The sequence below is a fragment of the Maniola hyperantus genome, chromosome 1, assembly GCF_902806685.2.
Source record: "Maniola hyperantus chromosome 1, iAphHyp1.2, whole genome shotgun sequence".
Lineage (NCBI taxonomy): Eukaryota > Metazoa > Arthropoda > Insecta > Lepidoptera > Nymphalidae > Maniola > Maniola hyperantus.
The window spans coordinates 12485362-12508773 of NC_048536.1; the positions used below are offsets into that span (position 1 = coordinate 12485362).

Below are 23412 nucleotides of genomic sequence, written 5' to 3' on the forward strand. Positions count from 1 at the left end.
ATTGTATCTGTAGGTACATTGTACAAACGGTGATACTTTATTCTATTAGAATTAAAAAAAAAAAAACAAAAAAAACGTACCATTTATTATGTATGGCCTAGTGGTTAAGACATCAGCCGTCGAAGGATCCAGGTTTCGTTCCCGGGCACGCAGCTCTAACTTTTTAAAATTATACCTACTTTTGTAACAATAGCAATAAGTATGTTTCACTTAATAATACTTAGCAGTTAGTAAATACAACTAATATTGATTTAAGAAGTGGCTTAGATGTTAAGTTTTAACCCTTAAATTTTGAAGCGACATCAGCAAACATTTGCTTAATCAACGCTTGTCCAAACTAAGCCATAATACGCTACGTAAATTATCAATTTATTACATTTAATACGTTTTAATCTTGACGCAAATACCATACTAATAGGTGGCACGAGGTAGAACGTACAATACGCCGATTAGAGAAATTATGACACTATTTCCGTTAGTCATATCTACCTTCAAGCGCGTCTTGAGATGATAATCACGGAAATAACTGCCCGATCAGCCTTACGCATACGCGTAAACACGCTCAATAGCTACTTAATTGAAATTTATTTCTCATTTCTCAGTATCAATAATCAATATTCTAAAATGTTCAATCCACAACTATTCTCACATTGAGCATCCACAAACGAGTTCTAACCAGACATAATCGAACAATATAAAGAAGGAGTAAAGGCAAACACAATTTCAATAACAAAGGGCACCATGACAAATAAACATATTTCACGGGCCAAAATGGCTGCGGTCAGGTGTCACGACTGTCCCTCCCCCGCACCGCTTACTTCTCCCCCGTTCTTCTTTTTCTTTCCAAATAATCGATTCATTCTTTTGAATACGATCCTTTTATATTTGTCAACGTACTGCCATTATTAATAAATTCTTGATAATATCATAAATGAGTAATCTATAGGGCTTTATTCAACAACCTACAAACTCAAATAAGTTATTTTTGCGATTGGTACCCGCTTAGTGATGATTCAGTAAGGTACGTGAGTATACCAACGCGATGATGAAGAAAGATAATTTGGAAGAGGTACGTAGGTACAGTCCGCGGCAGAAAATAATGAACATCGATCTTTAGAATGAGATTTCGACTTTGTAGAGCATTGTCTCTGTCACTCATACCTATGTGACCTTTTGTCGGTCTTAACGACAGAGACAATGCTCTACAAAAGCGGTTTTGTAGAGCATTGTCTCTGTCGTTGAGACCGATAGCGGTATCTCTTTCTAAAGGTCGATGTAGATTATTTTCTGCCGCGTAAGTACTGTATTCCATTTCGAGGTTACTTTTTTTACTCACTATAGGCACACGGTTGACCATAATCACGATGGGATAATGTGAAGATGCCTATTCACTGTTTTAAAGATACCCGATTTATAGGAAACACAATACGCGGAAAAGTACCTACCCTTCCTTACCAAACTATTCGTGTGAGAAGAAAGTGAATGATTTCATATGGTTAACATGTGGTATTAGAGATTTGTATTATGAACTAGCTGCCCTGGCGAACTTCGTTCCGCCTAAGAGTCGATTCAATTTTTTTAAATTTTTCTCTCCGTAAAAACCATTCTCATACTTCAAGCAATATTATAAAACAAGAATTAGCGAAATCGGTTCCGCTGTTCTCGAGATTTGCGATGACCAACACATTTAGTGATTCATTTTTATATTATAGATATTATTTTTGAAGTCGCAGCAGATAAACAAAATAATGCTGAGACTTATGCAAACGGTCCAATAATTTTTTTATAAGTCCCTCAAATTGCTATTGCGTTGGAACCATGTCTCATTAACATCGAAATGACGTCATTTTGACGTCAGCCGAAATAAAAATATACCATCAGCTCGAAACGTCAGTCTAGTGCTGACGTCACTTAAATGGCGGCCACGCGCATTAGTAACTTGCGGGACTTATTCTATATAAAACATCAGTGTCGTTGCAATTGTCAGTTTTTCAGCAAACAATACAGCGCGATAACACGACGACATAAGTCAAAAATACAAGGAGTCAACGTACTTGCTTATGAGAGGATTTAAAATAATTTAACATGGAATTATTTATTGGTGTTTGGTCCCACTCTCTCTCGTGTTGGGAGGAGGGTGGTACAGCGTGATCTCCTTCTCGCCTGCCATCGATCACGCTGGGTGTGACGTCACGCAGAGCCGTCGTGTGCGGCCCGTCTCAATTTATTGCGTCTGCGCACCGAGCCACCTCAGGAGAACTACATTTATCGTTGTACTCCAAGTTTAATTTACTCGGTTAATATAAAATGTATTTACTATAATAAGAAATAGAAATTCCTGTTTAAATTAGTTAGGTATATACCTACTTTTTTTCATCATCATCATCATCATCAATTTTTTAACATCATCACCAGCTTAATACTGAGTACCGGTCTTCTCTCAAAATGAGAAGGTTTTGGCCATAGTCTACCGTGCTAGCCAAATGCGGATTGGCATATTTCACAGACCTTTGAGAACATTACAGAGAACTTTCAGCTACGCAGCTATCCTCGTGATGTTTTCCTTCATCGTCAGAGCAAGTGATATATAATTGCTTAAAAGGCACATAACTCCGAATAGTTAGAGGTGCGTGCCCGAGATCGAATCCCCGACGTGCCGAATAGAAGATGGTTTCCTTAACCACTAGGCTATCACAGCTTTTTTATTCCATTACAATTTAGCTCTTGACTGCGATCTCTACCAGTAAGTAATGTGATAATGCAGTCTAAGATGGAAGCAGGCTTGACCCATGACCACGTTTGCCTGCAGTTTTACTAAAACCCTTATTGGTTTCTACACGATCGTACCGAAACGCTAAATCGCTTGGCAACACGGCTTTGCCGGTAGAATATGATAATCAGCCACGGTCGTAGCCTCCCACCAGACCAGAGGCAATTTTAGAAATTATAAAGTCCCAAATTGTCCCTGCTAGGAATTAAACCTTGGACCTCCCACAGGACCACAGCGCTCACCACTGGTCCAGGAAGGTCTTCAAACCTACTTGTACCTGCGAGATTGATATACAAGTGGGGTTTTAATTTTTTACAATTCATTTTCATTTTGCACGCGCTACGGAAGTGTAAATATTTATTTTTCGATAGCTACCTTATCCAGATCACCCACGCACGTTTTTGTCACGTAAATATCAATAAAAGGCCTCCTTTTCAAATAAAGCACTTAGCCATAATCGTATTTTAATCTGTAACAAGCAAATATCAATCCTCGACCTTCACATTGACATGTGTCAATTCAAATCCTAGTTTTTTGACTTGACCGCAGTCCGCAACTAATGTTTATTTAGAAAAGCTGTTTTAATTGAAATGTGGCGGATCGCCTACTCCCTGATCTTAAAAGTCTACAGTCGTGATTTTGGACATGAATTTAAAATCGACCTCATATTGTCTGTAGGCCCTGTCAAGGAACTCTTGGCCCATATCAATGAAACCAACGAAAGACCACCACTAGTTCTAGTTTAAACAGAATGATTTGGGCGTTGAAAACAAATCAATTTAAAAATAATACTAATGATCCAATGTTTCTCAAAGAGAAAAAATATGAAGAGAAATCTTATGTAACTAAACCGTAGAAACAAATAGCAAGATAATGTGGATGGGCAGAGTCCTTATAAAGATCGCAGCAGAAATCGCGGAAGATCTGTATAATTTGTATTCAATATATCTTATATTGTCAATAGGTACAATACATGATAGCTTACGTTTGATTGAATTTTTAGATGAAGATGAGGGGATATGAGAAATTAAAATTATATTCATTGTATTTGATTTACTTGTATGAATACGCAACAATTTACAAACATAATAAACCTTCAGGAATCATGCCGATATTAATTAAATACTGAATAGACTAAATAATATACTGCATAAGACATCCAACCGAGTTACTATCTGGTAAGAGATGATGCACCTAATCAATGATGCCACTCTTGATCATATTATACGTAAGGCGACGAGGGTACCTACTAAGATTAAATGTATACCTAGTAAGTAATTAATACTGTGGAATAATAAATACCGCTATTTGAAACTGACATAGCCAAGTAAAAGAAAGAAATAAAGAAAGAAAATGCATTTATTTGTTGTTGGTGTCACAGATAAAAACAAAGTACAGATGTAACATTTTCATCTGTGACACCACCCCAAATGGGTGTACAGCTCAGCATAATGTCTTGCATCATATGCGTTAACACACATAAGATGCAGGACGCTATGGGCCAAGACAGTACTGGAAATTAAGTCATTTTAGTGACACGGCTTGGCTGGTTCGGTAAAATAAAGTAGACAAATAATTTCCTATGTGGACGTAGCTGGCATGCGTATTTGCAATAATATTATTTTCCGGAAATATACAGGAAAAGAAAATTCTAGTTTGCTGTAGAGATCCCGTACACTATTCGCACAATAGGAATGTTGCCTAGATAAATCAAAAACTATTATGCATAAAAATAAATAAAAATCTGTTTTAGAATGTACAGGTAAAGCCTTTTCATATGACACCCCACTTGGTATAGTTATCTTACTTTGAAAATTTGTTCATAAACACATTTTAATTTTTTTTGTGATGTAACCACAAGAGGGTCTTCCAAAATACGTAAAATCCACGTCCTTTGTTAGTTTATGAGTGATATCCATTTTAAATTATCGAATAAACTAAAAAAGTACATAATTATGATATGACGTCACATCACAGTAGCTATTTCATAGAATCTCGCATATTACAAAAAAACTAAAAAGTTACTAATTTGACTAGTAGTCCAATGCCGTATTATTTTAAACCCAGGAATTGACGGGTTTTACCTATTTATCGAAGCCACATACATCAGGAGTAATTTCGGAACACTTGCAAAATAATAAAGCATTGGAATTCTCGAAAACGTCGTTTACAGCTCACGCAGCTGTTGGTCGTTTTAAATTTATTGTCTTAGCGGAGTTCCTACAATCGATAAGACGTTAGGATATTCGCAAAGTTGTTTATAGAAAGAAATCTTTCAACACAATAGGGTATTTTATCGTTATTTAAGTGTCTTAATTTGATGATCTAAAGTGATAATAATAAACTACCACAAAACTACAAAAAAATTATTCGATTGAAAGTGCAATAAAAATACAATTAAATTTTGAATTTAAAATTTCGCCGCGAAACGCTACCCGCCATCTTTTTAGGTTCATGAGCTGTCATGACGTCACAAGGATTGGTGAACAACGGTGTTTTCTTAGTGAAATACATTACAACTTCAATTCATGTGACGTCACATTCGGAATTAATGTTGGCGTCATCAGGTTCGTGCGCTTAGAATGTTTTGTAGAACAAATAAATTAATCTTTAAAATGAATTATAAAATTCATTATTATAATTTTAAAAACAGATATTAACATTTTTCGATTGCTTATTGTGCTATAATACTATCTTGTGTATACATTAATTTTAATTTATTTATACAGAATTTTCCCAGGGTTTAGGGCATAGCATAGACCATCACGCTGTACTGGGTAAGCGCGGATTTACACTTCATACACTTTTGAAAACATTACGAAGAACTCTCAGGCATGTAGGCCACACTGTTTTCCTTCACCGTTAAAACAATTGATATTTAACGCACATAACTCCGAAAAGGATAACTAAGTAACCTATCTTTAAAATCTTGTAAACATCGATCAGAAATTATGGTTCAAAGAAGAAACTCGCTGAAGATTCGTCATTCCTGGCCTTATATCAATCAATAGGGCTATAAAGCGCACGGCGACGCAACGGTAACACGACATTTATTTATTCCTCGGAATGCTCCTGTCATGTCCCCCTTCTCGTCCCGCCATGTTTCACGACTCATTATCTATTTTCCACCTCTAAATAGGATAATGGTAAATATTTATACTTCTAAAATGGATTTTTGTATGCTTCGGGGACTTATGACAAAAGTAGGTATGAATTTTGCTACTCGTTTACTCGTCGGTTCTCAAATCTGATCTCTTAATTTCAAAGTAAAGAATAGCTGATAAACATGATACCTACCTATTTATAGGTTCAGAACACTCTGGTACACAACTAATAACTAAATTTTAAAAAACCCGTTATGTAAAATATAAAATGCTTTACGCAATAGTCACAAACTATTAAGCTAAAGTCTGTGCGCAATAGTACTTATAGGTAAACTACAGATAATAATACACGTAGTTATTTTTACTTATAAGTAGATATTTTTGCTAAAAGTAGGTATGTATTTATTCTACTGATTTACCTACCAGAAATAAATTTTTATTCAACTATAAGACCATCTGTAGGCAACTCATAGATATTTATAGTGATAGACAATATCATTTTTAGAGCGTCATCTAAAAACTCTGTCACTTGTAGGAATGCACTTCCCCAAATACATCATAAATCACGACAATACAGTACGTCCTGAAGCAAGGCATGCGCTAGCGCCGTACAATTTCTTTTCCTTCTTGACGCTTTTTTCTTGAACTTTTTTATTTACCGCCGAGAATAATGACATTAAGGGTCGCACACACACTAGACGTTTCCCTGAGGTTTTTCTTTGTAGATATGAACAAAACATGCAAACGTATGGTAATATAGATTTTTATCAAGTTATATATTGAAATGGTAGGAGCTAACCTTAAGCCTCCTCCATCCTAAACGTCTATTGGGCTATTATAGACGGTTCTACGATGATGCACTTGATGAAAGTAAGCAAAGGATGTTGTGATTTTTAGCACTCAGCTATAGATACAGCTTTTGTACACATAAGGGGGATTGTTTTTAAGTGGTCCCATACTTAATTGATAAAGCAGAAAACAAGCAATTTGGATCTAACATGCTCTTATAGAAAGAAAGGGTTCTTACCTAAAACGGGACCATTGCGCTCACCTACCTCTAACCTCATCTACCTACTTATAATAAAATTACAAATGGACTACTCCTGTTCATTACATAATATTTTGAATAATTTTAAGGAAGCTTTATATAAAACCCAAAACAGTATTGTATTAATTTTGTAATACTCTGGATTAACATTTAGGATATTTTTATACCAAAAAACAATAATTCTTCTGTCAAAACTTCACAACACCGTCAAATCTAAACCAATTTCAACAATTAGATGATATTTTCACGATTTATATCGTTGTCCTCCACCATGTTTTATCATCGTCATCATAATGTTGTTCTAAAGTGTCTATAGTTTGCTATAGCCAGACTTTTTTGTTTCCCACCCGGGAATAATGTCATTAAGTCGCCTTTAATGTTGCCAGAGAGCGGGAGCGCCGCCGCCGCCGCCCAAGGCGAGCGTTTGTTGATACTTAAATTAGGTTGTTTTGACACGCCTCGTCCTTATGTTTGTACTAAATCTAATAAACGTCCGTTGCATGAAAGCGATCCATTCATTATTCTTCTGTTTAAAGTTTATTTAATAGATTGTTAATTTTAAAAGTTACGATAAAATAATCTAACGATCATAAGTTACTGATTTTTTAGGATCATCATAATAGTGATCGACCCTTCGTCGGCGGTTCTCCTCTCAATGAAAAGGGGATCATAGTACAATAGTCTACCATGCTGGCAGACTTCTCGCACCTTTGAGTAAATTATGGAGAAGAACTGTATGACATGCAGGTTTCCTCACTGTGTTTTCCTTCACCGTTAAAGTTCAAGTTAAGTTCAATTGCTTAAACGCACATAACTCTGAAAAGTTAGAGGTGCATTCCCGGGATAGAACCCTCGACCTACCAAATAGAAGGTCGACACCCAAACAGAAAAGCTAATATTATAAGAACCGTATTGAGTGTAGGGTATATCTTTGGCCTGTTCCACTTGCCCCTACCAAGGTATCCCCCCTGCTTGGTAAGGGTGGATTTTTTATTATAGTACCTAATGAGGGTTCCGGACCCAAAGGGTGCAAACGGACCCAATTACTAAGCCTCAGCTGTCCGTCCATCCATCTGTCTGGTTGCGTGCTTTATCTCATGAATCGTAACAGGTAGAGAGTTGAAATTTTCAGAGAATGTGAATTTTCTTCCATGTAAGTTAAAAAAATTAACAGGTATTATTTCTTGTACGCGGCGGTACGAAACCCTTTACGTGCGACTCCGGCTCGCTCTTGGCCGGTTTTTTTACAAAGTCATACAACCAACAACGCATTCAACCGTTACCCATCAGACCTGTCAATATTATCAGCTACTAGCTAAGCTAAGGCGCACTCATTACATCGCACCCAGTCTCCATTGTAGTCAATCGCTTGCCAGGTGGGCGTGCAAGTCTAAGTAGCACCGTGACCCTCGACACCTCGTCCTGGTTCACCCAGACTTTGAGGGGCGAAAAAACATGCTTCTTGGACATTCATGCGTGAGGCATCATTGTGTCAAAAATCATATTCACTTCGTGACAATGCACTAATTTTTTTGCTGGACTTTGGGTATTGGACTGTAGTCATAAAATGATGTGATTTTTTGTATAGTGGTTATTTATGGAGCTAGAATTTATTATCAAAGATAATTTAAAAAAATCTTGAGTTTTATTTATTTTTAACATAATTAATTATTAAAGTCACGCTTTATGGAAAGTGAAAAATGACGTCACAATGCGTAAACGACAAATATTTTTCATATTTTTAACATAAAAATAGAGTAATTTCTGCTGGAAAATATTTTTTATGATAAAAATTTAAAACCATTTACCTATACATTCTAAAACAGATTTTTGAATGGATAATCATAGCTTTTGATTTATCGTGCAAAATGTCGCAAAAAAAACGACTGTAGTACGGAACCCTCGGTGCGCGAGTCTGACTCGCACTTGGACGTTTTTTTTTATTTTCATATCTATTTATTTCTTTGAGTTCCCAGATTAAATAAAAAGACTAAAAGACAAAAATATGGTTTCAGCTCTTAACAACCACTCTTTGTACGTAATTTACGACACCGGAATGGACAGTCAAAAGTCACAACTATTTCCGTCATCATTACTGGGGATCAAATTCATTCGGAACTGAAGACTTGACGTATATCGCTTAATATATTCTCATGTTTACTATTTTCCTTTGATCTGTAACAATACTACGCCTGTATCAAAAACTTTCGTAGATTATCGCTCACCGTGACGCAAGATCAAACAAATTCATAAACATTTTTAACAGTAAAATGGGCGGTTAATCGGTGCCGCTTAGATTATTTTTGGTGGAACATTCTAAAAAGATTCCGAGTCATTTCGTCGTTAACATTGCAATTTCCTACACTCGTTCGTCGAGTTCATCGTCCTAAATTACCTACCTGTCTAGTGCGAACTCGTCAAAATATCATGCAATTAACTCTTGTGTAGGAAGTTGTAAGGTTGACCGCACTATGGTTGCGAATTTTATCGCTCCTGTACCTAGTACATGGAAGGTTGGAATAGTTCGTGTGGGTTCGCACGAGTAAAATTTGTACAAAAAAGCAACCAAAGTGCGTCGGCCTAACTGTCTGCGACATTTGTAACGCTGGTAGTAGTTTAGCAAAAAGAATAATGAAATAAGTATATCAGGACGAGGTTGCAGCACTAGCCTGCTAGAATAGCTGAGCAGGTAAGCGTACTGCGGCATCACTCGGCAGATAATTACTGACGCGTCGCCGGCCGCCGCAACGCACACTGCTGAAAGATTGACACGAGCTCGATGGCTGGTACGACTAAATCACATCCAGTCTGCGCACTCCCAATATTGGAAGGTCGGGATGGTTCGTGCCTGTTCGCACGAGTCAAATTCGTAAAAAAACGTACCCAAAGTGCGGTCGGCCTAACTGTCTGCGACATTTGTAACGCTGGCAGCAGTTTAGCAAAAAGAGTAATGAAATATAATATGAGAGCGAGGTTGCAGCGCTCTAGTCTGCTAGAATAGCTGAGCAGGTTGGCATAGTGCGGCATCACTCGGCAGATAATTACTGGCGCGTCGCCGGCCGCCGCAACGCGCGTTGCTGAAAGATTGACACGAGCTCGATCGCTGCCCGATGACTTGTTTATTGCGAATACTGCTCTACCGAATTCACACTTCGCCAATTGACTTGGCGAATCAATTGGACCATTCAAAGAATTTAAAAAGGCACCCTCCCTCCTGCTCTTCCTTGACGCAGTGGTGAACGCTGTGATCTTATAAGTGGGATGTCCCGGGTTAGATTCCCGGTAGGGGCAATTGGGTAGTTAATAATTTCCAAATTGTTTTTGGTTGCCGTGGCTAATTATATACCAGCCTACCGGCAAACCCATGTCGCTAAGCAATTAAGCCAAAATCAATTTTCAAATGTGGCCTAAAACAAAGCTTTATTTTCGAAGGTGTTTATGATAGCAGAGTATTAAATCTTATCAAAATAAATTTATTTATCATCTCAAGTATTTAATTTAGCTCAAAATTGCCCTTTGTATCATTTCATCTTCTTAAATCTATATATATAAAAGGAAAAGATGACTGACTGACTGACTGACTGACTGACTGACTGACTGACTGACTGATATATCAACGCACAGCTCAAACTACTGGACGGATCGCGCTGAAATTCGGCATGCAGATAGCTATTATTACGTAGGCGTCCGCTAAGAAAGGATTCTTCAAAATGCAACCCCTAAAGGGGTAAAATAGGGGTTTGAAGTTTGTATGAAAGTCTGTCAGTTTTGAAGTGTCTATAAAGAAGTTTTGTAGTTAATATTTTTGCAATTAGCAGTATGACATATTTTATTAAGCTCATAATTTATGTTAAAATCTCATAGTTAAAGATCAACCCTAAGGGTGTAATAATGTAATGTAAGGGTGTAAGGGTTTAAAATTTGTGTAGTCCACGCGGACGAAGTCGCGGGCATAAGCTAGTCTATATATATAAAAGGGAAAGGTGACTGACTGACTGACTGATCTATCAACGCACAGCTCAAACTACTGGATGGATCGGGCTGAAATTTGGCATGCACATAGCTATTATGGCGTAGGCATCCGCTAAGAAAGGATTTTTGAAAATTCCCTAAGGGGGTGAAATAGGGTTTTGAAATTTGAGTAGTCCACGCGGGCGAAGCCGCAGGCATCAGCTAGTTATTAATAAACGAAAAACGAAAAAACATGTAAATTAAGTACCTATATAAATGTAAAATACTCGAACTCTACCACGGCTCTTCTAAATTCTAATGTACCTAAGATTACCAAAACTTTGTAACCTAATGGCATTGAAGTGCTCAGACATTATGCCAGGCAAGGCTTGAATGGCACCAGGTTGCGGGAGATTTGTCGTAAATATATTCACAAATTGTGTGAAGCCCCAGCGGGTGCGCCCGCGCAGCGAGGGGGCGATTTCTCATCACACTGCTTGGCCTCTGCCAAACACATTTTTTAACACCTCGCTCTGTACCTAAATCAACAGTATATTTTATGAGTCCATCGACTCAATTTCGCTTACATTCTGAGAAGTTTTGCAGGAACTACTCACTGCACATATAAGCACAACACACAATTAATTGCATTTCTGTTTTGCAAGCATATTATTAACTTTGATTTAGGGACTTTATACAAATCATTCATAACGAGTTTTGACATTATTTTTTGTCTGTTTCCGGTTCTTTTTCAGCATTTACTTAGGTATGAGTATGAATGTATGGATTTCGTTGTTAGAAGTTAGGTTTAGCCCGGTAACCGGTTACACTCAAATACTACATACATTTTGCCTCGTTATCGTTATCACTTAGCCATACTTTCTAGTCTACGAATTTACTAAAACTCCTTCAATTTGCGTACCTACCGTCTTTATTATATTCATGTTTAACAATAAATAAAACCCGGGACAATTGATTCAACTAGTGTTATACAGAACATAGATCAAGAGGTTCTGAACATCGTGATAAAATTGTATTAAGGTACCATTTCTTTTGTTTCAGATTACTAAGCTCAAAATAGACAGCAATCCGTTCGCTAAAGGATTTCGGGATTCCTCGCGTCTTACTGAATTCGAGAGGTGAATATCTTCATAAATATTTTGAAATTTAGGTTTAACTAATAAAACTATTGCCGTAGTTATTAAAACTAACCAGAATTTATTGATTTGCGTAAATTCAAATAATTGGGTAGATATTTGTAGGTTTAAAATTCAAAGACACCCACAAAAAATTCATGTCTTTCATAATATTATTAATTCAGTAGTTACCTACATTAAGTTGAGATCTAAGTATAGTAGAGCGCACTTAAACTTTGGTCAGACTCAAGGCACTGTTAAAACGAGACAGCGTTATATGGCTGGCATAAGTCTGTCTCTTTTTACTAATAGAGAGAGAAAGAGGGAGAGCCAGTGAGTGCCAGACCTTCATTATTTTATAAAAGTTGAAAGTTTCTATGCGTATTGTCTCCAACACAGGGAGGAACGATCAGTGACTATGAAGTTTTAATCATGGTGGCTTTGAGAGATAACGGGTAATAAAGGTATAAAAAATCGTACGTCAAAGTATAAAGTCTATTTTTTTATATTTTCTTGGGAATAGTATTAGAAATCATCACGTCATGCATTGCCAGACACTTAGTGTCGTGACAATCCCCTGGCAAGGGGCTGCTATGATACTGTCTGGCCAGTGGCGTGCAGGTCATAGAGGCATAAATGCACTGCTTACCCCAGTTGTAATAGCTCAATGCATATTTTTCATTAGGACCTGTCAGTAAACAGATTCCTACCTAACTAATGCCTACCCTGGCTTCAAACACTGTGCACGCCACTGTGTCTGGCAATGCACGACGTAATTTCTAATACTATTCGAAAAAAATATAAACAAGTTAGACTTTTTACTTTTATGTAAGATTTTTTACACCTTTGTTACCAGTTATCTCCCAAAGCCATCATAATCTAAACTTCATAGTCGCTGATCGTTCTTCTTTGTGTTGGGTACAAAACGCAGATAAACTTTCAGCTTTATTATAAAATAACGAAGGTCTGGCACTAGCTGACTCTTAGTCCATTACTGAAGCATAATCAAAGTTCGCTCTATAGATCTCAGCCTTAGAATGCATTTAGAAGTACGTTTTTAACTTTAAGGATAAAGTTTAGATTTCGAAGAATTTTAAATAAGTTTTTAAAGATAATTGATGAAATGCGAACGCGCGTAATAATCGCCCAATGCCCGAAGGAGCGATCGCCGTGTATCATTCACTCAGCCGCGCGTATTCATTAGCCCTCATTACGATATGACAGAATTTGGTATCTGTTCTCTAATCGAGCATCGGACACGCTCTCAGAAACAAACGCAGCGACACTGATTGATGCCTAGGCCTACTCAATTACGACTATATCTCTAACTCGTACCTAATCGAATCGAGATAAATGTAGATTGTAGAATGTAGACCCACTTTGCATTCGCCCGATGATTTATAATTTGCTCACGATTTCTCCAACAACTTGTTCATTGCTCAAATACACCTGACGTACGTTTTCCGCTTCAGAACCGGCTTAATTAACTCTTAAGACGTTTATTTTATTTTTGAATTTTGTTTCTTTTTGAGATTCTATATCACGGGGGAGCACGAAAGATCATCAGTCTTCCCCGATGACGCGCGCTTCAGCGCCGCCAATTCTAGGTAGATACAACATCTGAACGTTACTCATGTTATTGTTGACAATTTGACAAATATCTTATATTGAATTCAATTATTTCAGAGAGACGATGGAGTCGATGCTCGCGGAGCAACACTATTTACGCTCGCCTCTTCGGCCGTTTGATTTGGATCAACACAACAACAATTTGACTCTGGAAGAAAAAGCTATTCTGGCAGCTCGGTCCCAGCTGTTTCTACGTGCGGCGTACCCTTTGTATGGCGTTCCGGCTGCAGCGCTGTGGGGACAGTGGGCCTGCCTGGCTCCACAATTACTTGCTCAGCAGCATTTGGCATCCGGGTCGGGGCTGCAGTTGCCGCGACCGGTTTATCCTGGCGGGGTTCCATCGTTGTCCCAACACCGGTTCTCGCCGTACCCGCCACGTCGGTCGTCTCCCGGCTCGTCTCCGGACTCTCTCCGTGACGCGAGCCCTCATTCATTGCCGCCTCATCCCCCGCACACTCCGCATCCCCCTCACAGCCCGACTTAGTGCTTTTACGGTAGCCTTTACGACTCGATCTCCTTCACATTGCAAACCTAGAGGTTATTAGAATAATAATGGAATGGCGCTGTAATTATGGTTGCACTTATGTTTGATTTTTAGTGCGTAATATGTTATAAACATTGGAATTTAGTGCTTTCGCATAATGAGTGAGTGGTTGAATAGACAGTGAAATGAACATTTCGACCCGATGTCAGGTCATCGTTGTACAATATTGTAAAATAAAATACCTATTTAAATTTAGTGTAAGGATGTAATAAATAATAAATAATAATTGTTATAATATCATAATATTATTATGTTCCTAATAAAGTTTTTAGAATGATTTCGCATTAGTTTTATGAATTATTGGTATTCATGAATGGTAATAGAAAAATAATGGGAGTGAACGTATTGATGACAATATCGACATATCTGTTTTTCTTTAAATTATTCATTATTTGGCAAATGGTTTATATTGATTAGGTAAAAGTGCAATACAAAGGAAACACATAATGTTCTAGCAAACATAGTTGTTTGTAGTAAGATAGATGTTATAAATAAATTGTAGATATATTCACTGTCTGTGTTTAAGATAGGGCTCTACGGAATTTCAGTTCGGCGGATAGAAGTACCTATATTTACTATGTAGTTAAATTATAGTTACTATAAATAATATATTGATAAAGAAAAAAATTAAATGTTTGTTAACATATTTTATTTGGTTTTATTTCCTTACACTGAAGTTGAACCTGTAGAAGCCACTGATTTGATAGATAATCAACAGAAATGAGTCTGACTGAGAAATCAGATGAAATGGTAAAAGCAGCAGCTACTTTGTAATTAATATTCTCCTCTACCAGAACTCATTTACTTAGCTACTGAACATTACGTCATATTGTAAATACGAAAATGTGTTTGTTTGTTCGTACAAACAGATGGACGTGATGGGTAACTAAGTATGGCATGGGTAGCTAAGTAGTATGGATATATTTAAGTAGTAAAAGATCTGGAGAGTGACATGAACTTTTTATCCCTGAAAAGTCAAAGAATTCCCACGGGACTTTTGAAAACCTAGGTAGGTATCCACGCGGATGAAGTCACAGGCATAATAGTACTAGTCAAGGTGAATAAGAACCTTCCAAATCTTTTCAAAATAGAACTGAATACTTATTTTAAAAGTTTTACCTACGTCTTTCGCTGAAAGCTTCGCGTTAAAAAGTATAGTTTTATTAAAAACATCAGGTAATAAGTAGGTACCTATTAGTTGACGTTTTTGTTATTTTAAACAGGACTTATTCCCCTTTTTGCGCATACACCTACTTACATCCCTAATTGTAGTCAAAATAGAGTCACGTACCTATAGTAGGTAGGTACCTACGACATTCATTTTTGTTCCAGTTCGCTCCCCAACTGCGCAAGACAACAGAGCAAGGGCTCTGTTGAAAATTTTTGTCCAGTCTCTACTTTCATACATTTACTTAAGTATATTATGTAGGTACCTACTTATAATACATACTTTTTACCACGTTGCGTTTCCTTAAATTGAAAACTACTCCGATATGAAGTAACATAATATTATACATATCTATTAGTGAATCGTACCTACAGAATAAAACAATTAAGTAATTAACTATTGAAGTCTGTGGTTGAAACGCACTCAAAACTTTAACCTAGAATTAATATAAAAAATGGAGCACAACAAAAGCTCCTATAACCTTGTATATCAATTAGCTTCCCGGGGTCCGATCACTTAACCGGTTCTCCGTTGTCCACGAAACCACCGCTAGATGGCGCTACGAGTACAATAAAAGCTCGAAGCTTTACAAGTGGCGGGGGCAAAGTAGGAATAAGTTTAGTACCTACTGAGCGTTGGTTGTAACTTTAGTACTTATCTCGATTTTTTCTTTCTTTAACTAAAAAGTGAAATATGTACATATATAGAATTATTTTTCTATTACCTACCTACCAAATTTCATTGAAATCGGTTTAACGGATGGGCCGTGAAAAGCTAGTAGGCAGACACAATTTTGTATTTAGAATATTAGTTTGGATTCTTTTTAGGAATTGGTGTTCCGCCCCTTGAATAACCCATGTTGAAATCTAGCGAAAACATTGCTAAAGAGCTTTGGGGTGCACAATTTGCATCTTCATCTACTTACTTTCTAGCTACATCTAATAGTTAATTTATATTAATTACTTAAGTACTTATTGAACAATACTTTATCTAAGTATCTACTAATGCTGAAATCATTTGGTATAGAACTAATCAAAATTATCTTTTCACTTAACGTTCAAGCTTTTATTGTTCGAGAAACAATAGCTGATTTATGTCGGAGACAAAGCGTGACAGATTGCGAAATTGTAACAAATTAGAGCGACACGACCCGCAATTATGCAAAGCGACTATAAAGTTATCTAGGAAAACAACCCCACGCCAACTATTCAATTAAAATGAAACAGTGCCGAGGCGACATTCAAGTCACATAGAGGAAGGGTCGTCTCCATCGAATTAGTTCGGCGCGTGGCCACATTACTACGACAAATTTCATCTCCCGAGGGCCGAGGGATGCAACGCTAATCTAATCTGGATTGTAGCTAATAAATGTTGTACCCGCCGACCGGTTGCAAAAATTTATTGCTTGTAAAACTGTTTCCAATCGCAGAAATTGTACCAGTGACGCCGTACTTTCGACATGGTCTGATTGAATTTGCCATCTCACTGACTTTCGTTTTCGTGTAATCGTTTTATGATGTATGATTTTGTAGAATGGTAGTAAATTGAAAAGTATCTGCGATGTGAATACTTACTCCGTATATGAGGGACTCAAATGATTTCATTATCATCAGCTCAACCCATCGCCGGCCCAGACTGAGCACGGGCTCCCTCTCAGAATGAGAAGTCCATCACGCTGACCAAAGTGCAGTTAGACTGACCTCACACTCTTTTGAGAATTATGGAGTACTCTCAGACGGGCAGATTTCCCATGATCACCTTTAGATAAAGTAAGTGATGTAAACCTAATTGCTTGAAACGCATGCAGCTCCGAAAACTTTGGGGATCACTACTAATTTTAGCGTTTAAACTACTTACCGTGAGTGATTTCCATTCTAAATAATATCTGTCCCGGCTGTACTCACGTTAGCCCAACTAGTTTCGAACCCATCCGGGGTCCTTTTTCAAGGAACGTTAACGTCGACTAAACACGTGAGTAGGTACAGCCGGGACAGATATTATTTAGAATCACTACTAATATTGCTTTCTACCTTTATACTTCAATACACAACCACTTAATTTAACTGGAAAGTGAAGCAATTCCTTCTTTCTAAAAGAAACTTTGAAACAAACGTGGTAAGGTGTAATACGATTGGAGCTTTAGCTGCCTAATAGGGGCAGTGTCTCACCGGCCTTAAACAAAGCGTACGCGATGGATTATCGACAGGCTCCTTGGGCAGAGGGCGTAGTAATGCCGTGTTATTGGCCACTCCGCTCATAATCCGCTTTTAACTGCGGCAACCCTGGTGAACGTGATCCGAATGTTTACGCACAATTTTTTCTGTTCGATAACATTCGCTTTTCTTAGCTTTATTGTAGAGCCGATAGATTTCAGGATTGTTGAAGAGATAAGCGGTACTTATGGTCCGTGTACGGTGTATGGTTTACGGAAAAGCATTCCTTTTTGGTCGTGGAGATCATTGTGTTGTGGTAAGTCTTCATTCCTCTCCAATAGCTGCCTTTATGTGCACTTTCATCTCAGTCCTAACTAGCTCAGTCCATATAATAGCCGATCTACCGTACAGGCAGATCAGCACGTGCAGGCTTTTCTTTCTAATAAAATTTCATTAAAATGTAACGCTTGATTGGATGGAACTGATAATAATAGGACAAAATTAGACAAAAGAAGAGCTATCTTGAATAACAACTCAGTAGATAAATCAGTCTTCATAGACCAGTAGGGCGATTGTCTAAAACCTGCATCAATCATTATTACAATCTCAATTGTTCTAATTGGCTGAATTTGTGCGATTCTTGTTGCAACAATGCATTGTGGCCAATAGTGAGCGAGCATTAACCAATCAGAGATGATTGCGATCGTGACATTGTAGCTGTCAAACAACCGCGGTAGGGCCACTGCTTTCATTTGATCATTATGATATGTTTAAAAACTAATGAACGTATTTTGAAATTATTTTATAAGAACACTAGCTTATGCTCGCGACTTCGTTCGCGTGGACTACACAAATTTCAAACCCCTATTTCACCCCCTTAGGGGTTGAATTTACAAAAATTCTTTCTTAGCGGATGCGTACGTCATAATAGCTATCTGCATGCCAAATTTCAGCCCGATCCGTCCAGTAGTTTGCGCTGTGCGTTGATAGATCAGTCAGTCAGTCACCTTTTCCTTTTACATATTAGGTATAACTAGCTGATGCCCGCGATTTCATACGCGTGGATTTAGGTTTTTTTAAATCCCATGGGAACTCTTTGGTTTTCCGGGATAAAAAGTAGCCTATGTCTCAAACCTCCAAGCCTATGCCTCTGTACCAAATTTCGTCAAAATGGGTTGAACGGTTGAGCCGTGTAAAGCTAGCAGACAGACAGATAGACAGACAGACAGACACACTTTCGCATTTATAATATTAGTAGGTATGGATTTAGATTTAACCATTGTTTTATCAGCCGTTTCTCGTCATAAATTGTATTGTAGTCATTGCTACTCATACCTCATAATATTACGAGCCTCCAATAACATTTCATAATTTATGCGTATAGGTCCGCACCATGAACGTCCATTAATAAAAACGATATTTTAGATCGATCGGGAGGGTGAAAATACGAGACATAAATTTAACACCTAAATGAATTACGCACGCCCATTTACGCGTAGGTACGTTTCCGAAATGACGTACCTACAGTAACGGATAGGTAACTGGCAATAAATAAAATAATCAATTCAGTAACGATCCGTTTTGATAATATTCATAATAGCGAAACCTAAAGGCTTCGGATTTCGATACCGCATTGATTCATTGACAGTGATACAGGGTAGAGATAGAGATTTGCGTCTATTTTTTCTGAAATTCCTGTCAGCTAAATTAGCTTCAGTAGCTGAAACAAAATATCTGACACAAAACGTATTAAAATTAAAAAGCATTAAAAAATCTTCTAATTCAAACTTTTTTCACTCACTTTTTTCAGTTTTAACGCGCTTCATAGGTTTCAATACGTTTTAAGTAGATTAAGTACGTATCACTGCTATCCTTGAATCGATTTTGGTAAAATTTTAAGCATCAAGTGATCCAATTCAAATACCTATCTTGTTTTTAAAAAGTTAAATCAGTGTTATACCTACTATTTCCATTATGCTTTGACTAACAAATTAGAGATATTCGACAAAGCAAGCAAGTAGGCGTGGCTCTGAAAACTGCATTCATGAAGACAGAGGAGACCTACAGAAATAGTCATTAGTTTACACTTTACAGGAATCAGTTAGGTACTACCAGGTATAGTAAATGGTACAGGAGCTTCGTCTTTTCAGAAAACGCCGGACTGTCGTTTCGTTCCGGTAGCGACTGCCAAGGAAGGCCTGCGTTACGTACATTTGCGGTAATAAACGTGAATTTATTACCCGGTTAGGTTTGCAGTTTTCCTGAAATGTGGAGACGTGTGGAGAGACATTAGCGCCGGCTGTTCACCTTCCTCCCCTTTCCCCCCGTGTGCGTGGCGTAACACCTACCTTCAGCATAATAAAACTTTATTTGCACGTTTAGTACCTACCAAAATAATATAAAAACCATCCCCGACACGTCTCCGACAGCGACTTATAATGTCGTTAAACTGTTTTATGCCGACGCGCAGCGTAAGAGCCAGTCCACACGGCGCGTTGCGTCAGCGTTGCGTCGACGCAGCGCTACCACTGCGTTGTTTTACATACAAATAACCAAGGTGTTCACACGGCGCGCTGCGTCGTCGCAACGCACACATGACGGACAGCAGCCCCCGAGACGAAGCGGGAGGGGGTGTACTCGTGCGACGTCGGAGCGTCAGCGCTCAGTTGCTTGTGCGTTGACAGAGAGGATACACGGAAGCTCATTTCGTTTTACGTTTACGTTTTTGTATTTAGTTTTATTTGCAGGGTAATTAGTTTTATTTGCAGGGTAAAATGAATACCATTGAAGAAATTGACATAGATTACTTGATTACATTGATACAGGAAAGGGAAATTATATGGGACAAGTCAAACGTAGATTTTAAAAATAAAAATTTAAAAACAAAAGCCTGGGAAGACATATCAAAAGTTTTATTTCCTGATTACGAGAATTTCACAGCTGAACGAAAAAATAAAGTTGGTGAGTTCACAGTACAGATATTTATGTTTTTTTTATTTAAGAGGGCTTTCAAGATTTTCTTGCACCGCCAATTCCGCGATCAGTACAAAATTAATATCTCGACACTCTAAAATTTTAAAACTTAGGGAATTTAGATTAGCGTGAGTACTATTTTATTACTTAGCTCAAAACTAACCTAGACTACGCTGAGTAGGTATAAAATATTATTTTTTTACTGATCGCGGAATTGGCGGTGCAAGAAAATCTTGAAAACCCTCATAATACAATTATACCTTATTTAGCTGCCAAGGCAGAGTTCCTCTAGTCATAAAATAGGTCGCATATTGCTGTCTTATGACATTCGGTGCTGTCTGTTCTTCATGTACGGGTTGTATTGGGAGAAATTCATCAACACTTATAGCAAATTTATCTCTTTGTCTAAAACCATCTCGATCAGCGACAAAATTGTGTAATACACAACATGCTTTTATAATGTCAGTAGCGAAGTCATAGGACACGTCTATCGGTCTGTGAAAAATGCGCCATTTGTTAGCCATAATCCCAAAAGCGCATTCGACATATCTTCTGGCTCTGCTTAGACGGTAATTGAAAACCTTTTGTTGTAAGTCGAGATTTTGACCGCCATATGGACGCATAATATGTTTGCTCAGTCCAAAAGCTTCGTCACCCACAAATACATACGGGGTTGGTATATTGCTACCAGAGAGTGGCTGGGGTTGAGGTAGTGGTAAGTTGTTGTTAATCATTAGCTCGTACAGTTTAGAATTTTGTAATATGGTTGAATCGCATTCTTTTCCGTATGCACCGATGTCGACAAATACGAATTTGTAATTTGAATCCACAATAGCTAGCAACACAATCGAAAAAAAGGCTTTATAATTAAAAAAAAGTGAGCCACTATTTGCAGGATTACACACGCGGATATGTTTGCCGTCGATGGCACCAACACATTGAGGAAAATTTGCCTTTACATCAAAACCCCTCGCTATTGTTTGGAAACTTTCAGTTGTCAGTTCAGGGATGTTGTCTCGAAGAAGATTGGTCCATATAGCACGACAAACTCTTTGTATTATATATGCAATAGTAGATTTTCCCCGTTTGAATTTGAAATGTAAATCAGTTATTGAATTTCCACTTCCTAGGTATCTGAAAAGAAAATAATTATTATAATATGCATTTATGAGATAGATAGATACCCGAAAAAAAATACTGACATATTCAGACATCGATAGCAAATAACTTTCTCTATGTAACCAATTAATTCTGGAATCGCGAAAAAAATAGCAGCTGTTGCATACATTTTGATTCAGTAGGTATTGCTTTTTGTATGTAACAGCTGTTATATTTTCACGATTCCAGAGTCGGTCACATAGTGTTTGTTAACGATATCTGAATATGTCATTAAATTTTATCGAGAAATTCACTATGTATAAATTATTAAATCATGTTTACTATTGGTTTTGCAGGTAATGATTTAATAAAAAAATGGAGAAGTGTAAAAGATAATTACTTCAGATATTCAAAAAAATTAAAAGAAGCATCAAAATCGGGCTCGGGCGCTACGAAACTGAAGAAGTATCATTTATACAATCAACTCCTTTTTTTGAGAAAAGTGGAACAAAATGCCACCGAATCTAGCTTAGACTCGCCTAGAGAAATCAACAATGAATCTACGTCTACAAATGATGACATTACCACAGACAACACTCCGCGCTATGTTCCAGTCGCGCGCAAAAGGGCAATGCAAATGGATGAGTTTGAAAGAGAAGGACTAAAACTTCTCAAGGAGCCGGAAAATCGCCATATGTCCTTTTTCAGAGCTATATTGCCATCTATTCAAGAATTTTCCGACCGAGAAACTCTCCGTTTCCAAAGTAAAGTTATACAAATTATAGATGAAATGCGGTATGGACAAACATCATCATATGTGAGTGGCCCATCAACGTCTCACCAACCACCATATGGGTATCAAACAGCAAATTTTCAAAGTACATACATTTCTGATTTTAATAATTCAATTACATCTCCAGAAACATCTCAAGCAAGTGAAGAAACTGAATACGATTTTTCTAATTTGTAATTACTGGATGATATCTCTCTTAAATAATGTCTAAATTTAAAATTATGACAATTGCTGATTATTTGTGAGTTGATTACTCTCTTAAATAATGTCTAAATTTAAAATTATGACAATTGCTGATTATTTGTGAGTTGATTACTAATTAAACAAACCAAAAAAACTGTTATATTTTTATTACTTAAATATATTTATATAGTTACCTTAAAGTGATTCCCAGCATTTCTACTGGTTCCACTGGATTCCTCATATTAGTATAGTTTTTTCGTATGTGTGGTTCTAAGGACTTCAATAAACATTCGAAGCTGGATACACTCATTCTAAAAAAATTATAAAACTTCTTTTCGTCTAATAGCAACTCCCGATATTCTAAAAAAAAAAACTGTCCATCACGATTTCTTAATGAAATGAAAGGACTGATCCAGTACCGTCTTGTGATCTTGCGTCGATTTCGGCGGTGACGTAGTAATAGGAGCAATGCTAGACGTCTTTTCCGATCCATGATTTGCTATAGACTGACTGCGAATTTTTTTCAAAATACTTGCCGCAACTGTGCGTCGCCGCTGCGCCGACGGAACGTTGACTGCGTCATAGTAACGCTGCAGCGCCCGTGTGGCCGGCTATGCGTCAAAATATTTGCGTTGCGACGACGCAACGCAACGCAACGCGCCGTGTGGACACGCTCTTACCTACGCTTTTTAAGGAAAATTCATAAGAATACTTGACGAAGAAAGATACCTACTAAGTTTACTGTAAAGTAGCTATGTTGTTTTTATCTGATATTTTAAAGAGCTAGGTAAGTACCTATACGACAGCCTCATTGTAAAAAACTTAATTGAAATCAAACTAATCAAAATAATTATTTAAACCT

General features: G+C 37.4%; 1 protein-coding gene and 1 long non-coding RNA gene across 3 annotated transcripts in view; one reads left to right on the forward strand and one right to left on the reverse strand.

The window, feature by feature from the left end:
- The window catches only part of LOC117983911 (T-box transcription factor TBX20-like), a 60271-nt gene extending 45476 nt beyond the window's left edge, over positions 1-14795 (forward strand). The window contains exons 5-7 of one of the 2 annotated variants that reach the window (XM_034970556.2): positions 11936-12012; positions 13542-13616; positions 13696-14795. In XM_034970556.2, the coding sequence (XP_034826447.1) occupies positions 11936-12012; positions 13542-13616; positions 13696-14122 (579 nt within the window). In that variant the 3' untranslated portion in view covers positions 14123-14795. The remainder of the gene's footprint in view (positions 1-11935; positions 12013-13541; positions 13617-13695) is intronic. The other variant, XM_034970564.2, reaches the window with a different exon arrangement.
- Positions 14796-20392: 5597 nt separating this feature from the next.
- On the reverse strand, positions 20393-22886 carry LOC117984062 (uncharacterized). The gene is made up of 2 exons (XR_011236625.1): positions 22745-22886; positions 20393-21610 (listed from the first exon to the last, which is right to left on the reverse strand). It is a non-coding gene; the product is annotated as an uncharacterized lncRNA (long non-coding RNA).
- Between the last annotated feature and the right edge of the window lie 526 nt (positions 22887-23412).